General features: G+C 31.8%; 1 protein-coding gene across 1 annotated transcript; it reads right to left on the bottom strand.

The window, feature by feature from the left end:
- Nucleotides 1-6,927: 6,927 nt before the first annotated feature.
- Nucleotides 6,928-8,650, bottom strand: LOC111296474 (uncharacterized). Its single transcript, XM_022890800.2, has one exon. It carries the CDS (start codon nucleotides 8,173-8,175, stop codon nucleotides 7,126-7,128), a length of 1,050 nt encoding a protein of 349 aa, XP_022746535.1. The 5' UTR covers nucleotides 8,176-8,650; the 3' UTR covers nucleotides 6,928-7,125.
- Nucleotides 8,651-11,413: the final 2,763 nt, after the last annotated feature.

Consider the following 11,413-nt stretch of genomic DNA (forward strand, 5'->3'; position numbering starts at 1 on the left):
CACCGCCTTCTCCTTATGAGGTGCCTTTTGTAAGACAAAACCATGAAATCAGAAAAGTTAGAGCAGATAATACCTCATAAGGATGTGAACCGTGACAGATAGGCTGATCTGGAATGCCAAAAGAGTATATGCTCGGGTTCTGGAGCCGCGCAGGCCTAGAGGTTGAGTCTCGACCTATAACATAAGCAAGTGTTAAATTCAACAGCCACTCAGTGGAATTCACCAACAATAACATTAAAGGGGTGTTTGTCTGTGAATTATTAGATTCAAAAAAAATATTTTAAAAAAATAATATTGAAAGAAAATAGAAGAATTTTAAAATTTGTTAACTTTAAAAAATATAATATTTTTGTATTTGGTTAGAAGAAAATACGATTATCTAATAAAATTTTTTTACTTTAATATCTTTGATAACATGTGAGATACAAAAATATAAAAAATAACTATTTATTTAACATTTTATAGGATTTTTAAATTATAAATTATATATATTTAGCAAAATATTTTTAAAATATTTGTACATATTTTGTCAATTAAATATTTTCAAAATATATATTTATAAGAATATAACATTAACTGCTCTTAACCAATTTTATATGTAATACTATTAAATAAATATATTTTAGATTTTATATGTAATAATATTAAGTAAAAAGTATTTTATGTTTTATTTTAATTATATTATGAGTATAATAACAAAAAAAGAATTTGGTTTTATATTTTCCAAACGGATAAGATCCATTAGCATCAATGATAATGATCATAAATGTTAAGAAGAAGAACATTTTTATAAACTATGTTTTAAAAAAAAGAAAACATAATAAATATTAAAAAGACAATTTTTTTATAATGAAACATGGTCCCCCCCCAAAAAAAAAGCATTCTTCTTTTTTTAGGGGCAAATAAATCTTTTAATTTAAAAATTTTTTCATAATATATTTCAACAAAAATCACGTTTTTAATTTTTAAAATGCGATTTTTATTAAAAATATAACAAATATTATGTTTTTAATCTCAAAAACATGATTTCTATTTAAATATATTAGGAAAACAATTGTTTAAATATATTAAGAAAACATTTGTTTAAATATATTAAGAAAACATTTATTTTCATAATATCTTACAAAAATTACTACATTTCTAAAGTAAATAATATTGTCTATATAGTTTGAAATTGCAATTGAAGGTAAATGGAAAATTTTTTCACTTTCCATTCAAAATCTAAAAAACTTCAAGGAAATAAAAGTTTTTATTCTCTCTATTTTCTCCTTTTTTAAAACTATTTGAATGTAAGATTTGGATGCAAAGGAAAGTTTTTCAACTAAACTAAAAAATCAAATAACAAAAATTAGATTCTAAAAAAAAAATTAAATTTCATAAACCAAATCTTCCTTAATAATAAAATTTTATTGACACCATTTACCACATTTTGACTATACTTTTTAACAAGACACATTGTTTAAAAGTCAAAACTATGCAAAAGGCATAGCATTTTTGTGTTTCTTATAAAAGAGGTCTTAATCCGAAAATAAAGAACTATAGATTCTGACATATTAACTCTAAATCTGTTAGATGCCACATTTTAAAAGTAATTGAATGAGTCAATTAAGTTAAATTTTGAATTAAAATTTTTTATTCTTTAAGTTCATGTTTATTCTCTTCTAAGAATAAATTCATTACCCATAAGGATGGAGCCTTATAGTATGCAGCAAGGCCTTGAGCCCCTAATGAGGTTTAAAAAAAATATGAAATCATTTGTTCTAATCTTAGATAAAGCTTAAAAATTTTGTATTGATCTAATTTATTTTGTTAGTGTATGCATATGTGTAAGTTAGAATATTATGAGAATATTCCATGAGAGATATTTTAAGAAGGATTAATTATGAGGATTAATGTGTAATTTGTAATTAATTCTCTTTCTTTAGTATTGTCTACATAATGAAAGGTTAATCCAAGATATTAGCAAGTTGTTCTCTAAAACCTTAATTCTTACATGGTATCAGAGCCAGCAGCCCAACCTTAATCATTGCCACCTCTCTTTCCCAAACCCCTCTACAATAGCCCTTACACCATCAACCAACATTGCTACTACAGATTTTGATCTCATAGCCCTAAAGCTACGTATTTAAAGTCTTTCCTTCCCCTTTAATAGTCTTTCATCAGTTGAAAAGGATCATCTTCTTATTCTCAAAGGTCACAAAAAGAAAAAGTTACAATCTCTTCGTAAAAGATAGATTAAATGAGACAAGTCTTTTTTAGTGTAGAGTGTGACTGCAAAACTAGAGATGGAGTTCCTGGTTGTTGATTAAAAGTTGTGTTCCCCGATTGAAAGATTACCAATTATGTTATAGAGAAAAATGTTTTATATCCATAGTCAAAGAAGAAGCAACCACATCAAATGTGATAACTTAGAAGATTATCACGAGCTCACGATTGTTGGATGAAAAATTTGATGGCTCCAACTACTTGTCATGGAGCAAGACTATATTAGTGACCTTGTAAGGTTTTGGAAAGGCTTGATTATTTACAAGTAAGCCTCCAGTAAAGGAAAGCTTGAAGTATGCAGTATAGGAATAGGAGGACAATCGAATACTTAAACAATTATTAAATTTGATGGAATGATAAGTTAAAATGATGTTCAATTAATACCTCACAAGTAAGGAACTTTAAAATGCTTTAAAATTTGTTTATGCAATTTTGATAATTAGTAGAGGATTTTAGCTATTATCAGGAAATGGACTAAAATAAAGTAGTCCAATAGAAGCCCAAGAGAATCTTTTGTTGCATTTAAGAAGGTTTATGACGAGTTTAATAAACTCATGCACTTGTTTACTAACCTAAAGACAAACTAGAAACAATGAAAGGATCTAGATGTAGTGTTTTTCTTAACAAGATTGAAAAAAGAGTATGGCAATGCTAGTGCTCAAATGTTAGCAAGCAAAGATTCACTTTCTTTACTGAATGCTTGGAAGTACCTGAGTAGGGTCACTAGCATGATCCTTAAAAAAATGGTAGTATTTATGGCACCATAGCTTAAAGGGCAGGCACTGCATGAAGGACATGGTGGAGACCCACGATTATACTATCATTATGGATAGTAAAGACATTTATGAAATGTTTTTTCATATTTTTAGACGATTCTTGCCCATCAATGGCATATGTGATTAATGTTGCGTTTTAGCCCCAATAGCAATAGGATAAGAGAGTTTAGTTATCTCAAGATAATTATGACAGGTGCATTCAAATGCTTTAGAATTAGACTTCGATCTTTTCTTCGACAATAACTTTTATACAAGGTAAATTTACCGCATGCCTAGCTACTTTTTTGAATAATTAAGTGATTAATTTAGGAGCTTTAAATCACATGATAGGTACTACAGGTACTCCTTATTCATATACTTTTATGACAAAGAAATGGTTTGTTTTTGCTGCTAATGAAAAATCTATAGATATTGTGAGAAGTGGCAAAGCTCAACCTATATCTACATTATCTTTACATTCTGTGTTATATGTCTTTTTTTTCTTTTTTAACTTACTTTCTGTCGGTTAGATTACAAGAAATTTGAATTGTAATGTCTTTTTTTTTCCTACTTATTATGTTTTTCGAGATCTATTAATAGAGCACATTATTGGTAGGGGAAGGATCGAAGGAAGTCTTTATATGCTTGAAGACATACAAAAAATATAATTTGGATTAATGGTATACTTAAGAGAATTATCATCAGCATATGAGTCTCATTGTCATTTTGGCCATCCATCATGTCAACTTTACGAGCTATGTGTCCCCATTTATCATCTTTTAGTTTTGATTGTAAATCATACAAGTTTGTCAAACTACATAAAGTGTCCTATCGACCTTGATTTAATAAAAGAGAAAAGTTTAATTTGTTATAATTCATTCTAACGTATAGTGCCTTGCCCTATTATTTCAAAATCTGGTTGTAGATACTTTGTAATAGTTATTGATGATTATTCACAAGTTTGTTGGTTGTATTTGTTGCAGAGCTGTTCTGAATTATTACCTTTCATGCAAAAATAGAGAATCAATTCAGTAAATCTATCAAAATTTTACAAAGTGATAATGAAAGAAAGTATTTTCTACAAAGTTGGTTCAACTCTTTAATGCAAAAGGTATTGTTCATCAATTCTTGTGTTCAAATACCCTACAGCAAAATGGGGTTATTGAAAGAAAAAATCATCATTTGTTGGAAAAGACTAGTAATGAAAGGATATGCACTGATATATTGAGAAGATTATTTTATACCTTTCCACTAGTGACAAAATAACATTTATTTGCCTATTTTTTAGTTTTGTTGCTACACATAGATGGGCATTACATCAGTTGGATATGAAAAATGCTTTCTTACATGGTGACCTAGCTGAGAAGGAGCAACCACCAAGGTTTATTGCCTAGAGGGAGTTTGGAAAGGTGTGCTGTTTACATAAATCCCTATATAGCCTAAACTAATCTCCACACACATGGTTCAACAAATTTAGTGTAGCTTTTATTCAATATGGCAAGCGACAAAGTGAGAAAGATCATTCAATATTTTATATATCTAAGACTACTAGCCTTATATTGTTTGGAGTGTATGTAGATGATATTATCATCATTGGCAATGATAGAGCAATGATTAACAGACTTAAGATAGAGCAATGATTAACAGACTTAAGATATATCTTAAGTCCTAATTTAAGACCAAAGATCTTGGTCAATTTTTTTAAAAAATATTTTTTAGGAATTGAAGTTGTAAGGTGTAAAAAAAGAATCTTTGTATCTCAAAGGATGTATGTTTTAGATATTTTGAGAGATGCAAGCTTGTTCCATTCCAAGCCAAGTGACATACCAATGAATCTAAGTATCAAGCTTTTTTTCAAAAGATGACACTTTACTTGATGATCCCACACTTTACAGGAGACTAATGGAAAAACTGAATTACTTAACCATGACAAAACCTGATATATCTTTTTCAGTAAGTATGGTTAGTCAATTCATGGTAGCTCTCAGAAATACTCGTTAAAGAGCAGCAATGCGCATCCTCCAATATTTGTTGAGAAATCCTGAAAAGGTGTTACTATCCAACTCTACTAGTGATAGGGGTACTTAAGCCTATGCAAATGCATATTGGGTAAGCTCTCCTATGGATAAAAAGTCTACATCTAGTTATGCTATCTTTCTTGAGAGTAATCTAGTATCCTAGAAGAGTAAAAAGCAGCAAATAGTTGCTAGGTCTAGCGCAAAAACAAAGAATAGAGCCATGGCTTTAGCTACAATAAAGGTATTATAGATGGTTCAATTCTTAGATGAAATTGAGCTTTTAGTTTGGACTCTTACAGAGTTATGGTGTGATAATCAGACGGTAATTCATATTGCTATCAATCCAATATTTCATGAAAGAACCAAGCATATAAAAGTTGATTGTCATTTCATAAAAAAAAAGTTACAAAATGGAACAATAATATTGAAACATATGCACACAGGGGAACAACTAACCAATATTCTTACAAAATCACTTTCAAGAGTTCGAGTTGACTATATATGTAACAAGCTGAGCATAACTGATATATATTTTCCAACTTGAAAGAGAGTATTAGTGTATGCATGTGTGTAAATTGAAATATTATGAAAATATTTCATGAGAGACAGTTTAGGAAGAATTAATTAGGATAATTAATATGTAATTTGTAATTAATTTTCTTTCCTTAGTATTGTCTATATAATGAAAGGTTAATCAAGGGATTAGCAAGTTGTTTTCCAAAACCTTAATTCTAACATATTTTTTGTTAGACTAACATTGATTTTATCCGTTATCATTGTCACAATAAAAAGAACATTTTCAACAATGAATATTTTGAAAATTTATTGGCATAATCATATGAGAGATCAATACTTGAATAATAGTTTAATTGTGTACGATAAAAAATATATGTTCAAAAGTATTTACAACAAAGTTATTGAGCAACTTGTAAAATTTTAACAACTATGACGAGATATAAACGTTTTAATTTTTTATTACTATTATGATTATTGTTATTATTTTATAATTTAATATATCTTAACTAAGTAGTTAAAATTTTTGGCCGCTGATTGCCAAACTTACACTTCAAAGCTTTAGTTTGCATCCATATGATAGAATATGAAGCAATTAAGGGGGAAAAATTAAGGTGTACTTTACTTCACAAAGTTGCAAGTTCTGCTATAGTATTTAAAGCTTCAAGAACGGCCGATTGTTGGCACTTGGCACCTCAGAATCGAAAAATTATTAGCATTAAAATTCACCAGATAAAGAAGAAGTCAGCTTTTGTTCCTTCACCTAAAAAATATGGCTGAATCCTTGGGGTTCAGCATCGCAGAAAACGTGTTGGAGAAACTAGGGAGTACTGCTTTGGGGCGAAAGGTGTCCAAAAGGAGTTGGTAACGCTTAAGGAGACGTTAACTGCGATCAAAGCTGTGCTCTTGGATGGTGAACAACAACAGGCACGTAACTTGGGCTGAGCCCTTGGCTACAAAAGTTCAAAAGATGCTTGTTATAAAGTGGAAGATTGAAGCATTTAGGTGGCAAGTCCTGGAACGCGGAAGCTCCGAAAGGATAGTATGCCATTCTATTTTAGCTCAAACCCACTAGCATTTCGTTTAGGAAGGGCTATAAGAAGATCAAAAAGGCAAACGAGATGTTGGATGAGATTGCGGCTAAAAGGCCAAATTTCATCTCTTTGAAAAACATGAAACTAATGTCATGCACAGTGCGAGGGAAACCTGCATTGCTTATTGTTCCGGATGAAGATAAAGAAAACGTAACAGTAAACTTCTTAATGCGTCCAACTGACACGGAAGGCATCCCTGTCCTCCCCATCGTCTGGAAAAAGGACCCTTAGGGCAATTGGTGTTTAATGATGGAAGAGTAAAAATGCATTTTGAACGCAGGAGAAACCAAATAAACCTATCAATTAAGAAATTTACAATCGAATTATTGCCTAATCACACCCCCCTAGTTTAATAATGCTAGCAAATTTCAGACAATCTAAACAAAACTCACAAGATTGATTACTTAGTACAATTACTAATCCAAACATAAATGGCTCAATAAAGATACAAACCAGAGCTTTCATTCAATTTCGACAGACTCAAGCACCAGTAGCTTCTTTCAATGCCTTCTTCAACTCCTCATTCACATCCCCTTCTATCGGATTCTTCTTATTGTTTCTTCTCTCTATATTCGATTTACTAATCCCATTTCTTTCAGTTTCTCTGTATTTCCCAGAATGCATATCTCCGAATTTCGCGCCGGAGATTTCTAGCCTGAGATCCTCCACGGCTCGCTTCAACAACCCATTCTCAGCTTGCAAAGCTTCTAACTGACGCTTGACTGTACAAAATGCTTCCGCCATGTCAGCATTCGTACCCACCTTTGGAACCGCCTTGCTGGCTGTGGCTGTAGCCCCCTTTGAGTCAGAAGTGTCCACGTGTTCGATCCCGATCTTATCCATCATCAAAAACGGAATCTTCCTAAACGAAATCCCAGCAGTAGGATCTCCCATTCCGTCGACGCCACTCTTCATCTCCGACGGAATCTTCATTCCCCACCGGAATTTCACCAACGCCTTTCCCTTCACCGGCACTGCCGTCCTCGCCGCTACCTCCACTCCGGACAGAATCCCCGCGATATCTCCCGAATTTAAAGCCGCTAGTTTCCTCTTCTCAGCAAAGAACTCCGCGGAGCCACCGTTAAAAGCCGGCGAATCCACCACATCAATCGATGAATCGACATCCAACACGGCGCCAGTCTTCGGCTTCACGACTTTATCAAAAACCGAAGACTGCGACTTCTTGATCGAGAAATCCCCAAACTGAGGCTTGAAGTGAAGCATAAAGCTAGGGTTTCCACGGCCAAGGAGGTTAAACTCAGCGCTCATAAGCATAGAGCTGGAGATGGGAGAACCGAACGGTCCGGTTCCAGTCTTGACGATAAGAGAGAACGGATTCCACGTGTTATTAGGACGGTAGGCGATCTTGATGGACGGTCCAGATTCGAAGAATGTAGAAAGATTTAAAGTGAGTTCCTTGGATTCGCCGGCGACGATTCCTGATTGAAACGGCAAGCCTACAATGCTTAGAGGTATTTTCGCTCTCAACACTGGCCTTTTCTCTTCGCGAAATTTCAATGAAGCTTTCATTTTCTTTCTTCCCTCAAAACCCTAACTTTAATTTTGAAAAAAAAAGGAAATCTTTTTGGGCAGACACCGAAGATTGGAGTATAGGGTTCTCAATTTCAATTTATGGGATTTTTGTTTTTGTTTTCGATAATTATATGTAGCAGAAATTCCGCCAAATTGCGGCTGGATCGGGGGAGGGTTTCAGAGTTTTGGCTGTGGTGGGCTTAAAACCAGGGAGGGCACTGGGCACGTCATGATTTGCCATTGAATTTTAAGGAAATTCCGATAAGAGCAACGGTAAGAAGAATTCAGGTTGGAGGCGTAATTATGGGGAATAAAAAGGAGGATTAGTGGGAGTAACGGTGGATGTGGAGCTATGGCCTATGGCCTATGGCCACCACAAAACGATGAATTTGGAGTATTGTATTGTGAAAACTCAGTGAGAAATGACGAGTATTTTCGAATTTCAAATTTCAAAAAATTTAAAAATTCTTTTCGAATGGCAATTATTTTTCATCTGTCGTTTATAAATCAGTAATTAAATTTTTTTTCTATAAAGCTGATCCACCTGTGCTTTTGCAGCAGATCATCTGTGAATATTGGTTGTGGGCTTTCAGGTGATAGCTCAGTTCTATCAAGTTTTTCAAATGCACTAATAATTAGGTTGGAGATCCTCTTCGTTGTTTAGAATTGATGGATATCTTCACTTATTTTACCTACATTAATTTATAACTAATATTAATTCATGTCATCTGTTTTATTTTATCAAACTAAAACACCCCGATTCATTAAGCTTAACATCATTTACCCAACTTCTCCACAATTTCACCCAAATTACTACTTACGTTCCTCTCTTCCTAAATTTTCCGTTGAAATTTCTGCAACTTGAAACTCAATTGGTGAAGTTTGACATCATCAACAAGAATTTCAAGTAAATAATCGTGTCATTCGTTTAAGTGTTCATTTGAATTTCATTGTATTTTTTATGTAATATAATTGAATTAATTGAATTATTAATTAAATATAAATATTAATTTTAGTGACATGCGTTTAATAAAAAAAAATTTTCAATCGTAATTATAATAATTTTTTTTTAATTTCAATTATAATAATTTTTATTATTATTTGTAATCTCATCGCTGTCAATTTCATCATTTGTCCAAATAGAGCATAAAGAAATTGAGATGTTAGCCAATCAAAATTTTGTAAAATTTAATCACTAATTTTTCAATAGACTTCTTGGAGTATATATGAATACAAACATTAAGATCCTTTGTCTTTCAAGACTTGGTCTAAATGGTGATTCACGTGTTAGTGGGGCTTTTTTTTTTTTCTTTAGTTTTGAATTGTTTTGAGGCTAGTGCGATAGTTACTTGACTGAGTTTCCAAAGATTCTGCCAAGTGTTTCTTCATCATGCAAGATTCGGATATTAAAAGCTGTGTCTTTGAGGTGTTAGCTTTATTATGTCAATGAAGCTTCTATTTTTTTTTTTTTTCAATTTGCTTATTACTTAAATCCAATTTGCTGATTTTTTTCAAATCTTTGGACATGATGTTTGGTACTATATCATATTTTGACAAACTTCGATTTAATTTTTACAGTTATCCTGAATCAATGATCCGAACACTTAAAGTGCTTTATTCATTTGGATTCCTTGATGATGCCAAACTTACTTCACCAGTTGGATTTCAAATTGTAAAAATTTCAACAAGTAATAGGGCTAGAGGAAGAAAAGCAGAAAATCGGGAGCAATGACGAAGAAGTTGGGCAAATGGTGTTAAGGCTAACGAAATCGAGCGTTTTGGTAAGATAAATACATAAGTGACGTGGATTAATATCAGATTAGCGTTTGTAAACTCAGTGTGGATACCCGCAAATTTTAAACGGTTGAGAGGATCTTTTCCCAATAATTAAATAGGAAGTTAAAAAAAAAAAGCATTACTAATTTCAATTTTTTTAAAAAGTGTAAATAAATAGAATGTTTAACAAATAATTCTTTCACAGGCTCATATTTTATTCATTCATTAAGTTTAATAAATAATTATGAATAATATTTTAATATTATTAATTAAACAAATAGATTACAAACATATCAAATTTTTTTCATGTTTAATTTGTTTATACTCAAAGATGTAAAACAAATAGAGCATTTGATAAATAATTCGTGAATATGTTTGATTTTTATTTATTTATTAAGTTTAACATATTTCATTAATTAAATAAACATATTATAAACATAATAAAAATTGTTCATATTTAATTCGCATACATTATTAAATTTTTTGTGATTAAAATGGCTATATTTACAAACACCCTTTAAGTATTTTTAAAAGTAATAAAAGTAACTTCATATTGAGAAAGAAAAAATTCATTATTCTTTAATAAAATATAAATATAATATTTAGAAATCAATAAATTAAATTAAACAAACAAATTAACTATCAAGCGAACTATTTTTAGACAAATCGAACACAAATTAAAACCAAAACCAAACATAAATATGATGAAATTAGAATGTGAAATCTCAAGATTTCATGAATCAAACGTAGACATGATTCTCTTCAAAACAAGGCTTCATTGGCAGAAAGCAAAACTAAATAGGTGTGAGACTTTTGTAATGGAGATTGTTTAGCATTTGTGATTGGAGTCCATTTGATTATAATCGCTATCCTAGATCGTAAATTAATACCAAACAAAATACATGATGGGTGTTGATTTTCTAGCCGTCTAAAAGTTAGTTATAGTAAGTTACAAGTTATTGTAGATGGAGATGCTGTTAATGTAGAGGGAACTGTAGACTAGAAATCAATTAGTGAAATATGGGCTAGAGGATGAGTTCGAACTAGATGTTGAGCTGGAGTTTGGAAGCAGATGTTGTTGGAACTAACAAATCATCATTTGATCACAAGCACAAGCATTCAAACAATAAAACTCAAACTGATCTTGGGAGCCGAAACCAAGGGATGATGCCCACTGAAGATGCTACCGGAGAGGGACAAGGTAGCCGGATCCTCCGGGACTGGTGGCTGGTCGGTGGGATCTGCCATGGACCTGAAAAGTCAAGGAAGAAGGTGGAGGCTACTGTGGTTTCAATTAGTAAAATGAAGGAAACTGCTACCTTTTCTGTAAGTGATAGAATGTTTTTTTTTTTTTTTAATGGGCTAAAGGTTTGCTTATATAAACAGGGAGCAGGGACCCTTCATCAATGCATATTGACCCATCATAGTTCTAAACACATAAATTAATATTGGGATTACA

The sequence above is a fragment of the Durio zibethinus genome, chromosome 12, assembly GCF_047325235.1.
Source record: "Durio zibethinus cultivar Kanyao isolate XHJ-2024 chromosome 12, ASM4732523v1, whole genome shotgun sequence".
Lineage (NCBI taxonomy): Eukaryota > Viridiplantae > Streptophyta > Magnoliopsida > Malvales > Malvaceae > Durio > Durio zibethinus.

Coding starts and splice junctions, on each gene's coding strand:
- LOC111296474 (XM_022890800.2), bottom strand. CDS start 8,175: ATGAAAGCTTCATTGAAATTTCGCGAAGAGAAAAGGCCAGTGTTGAGA.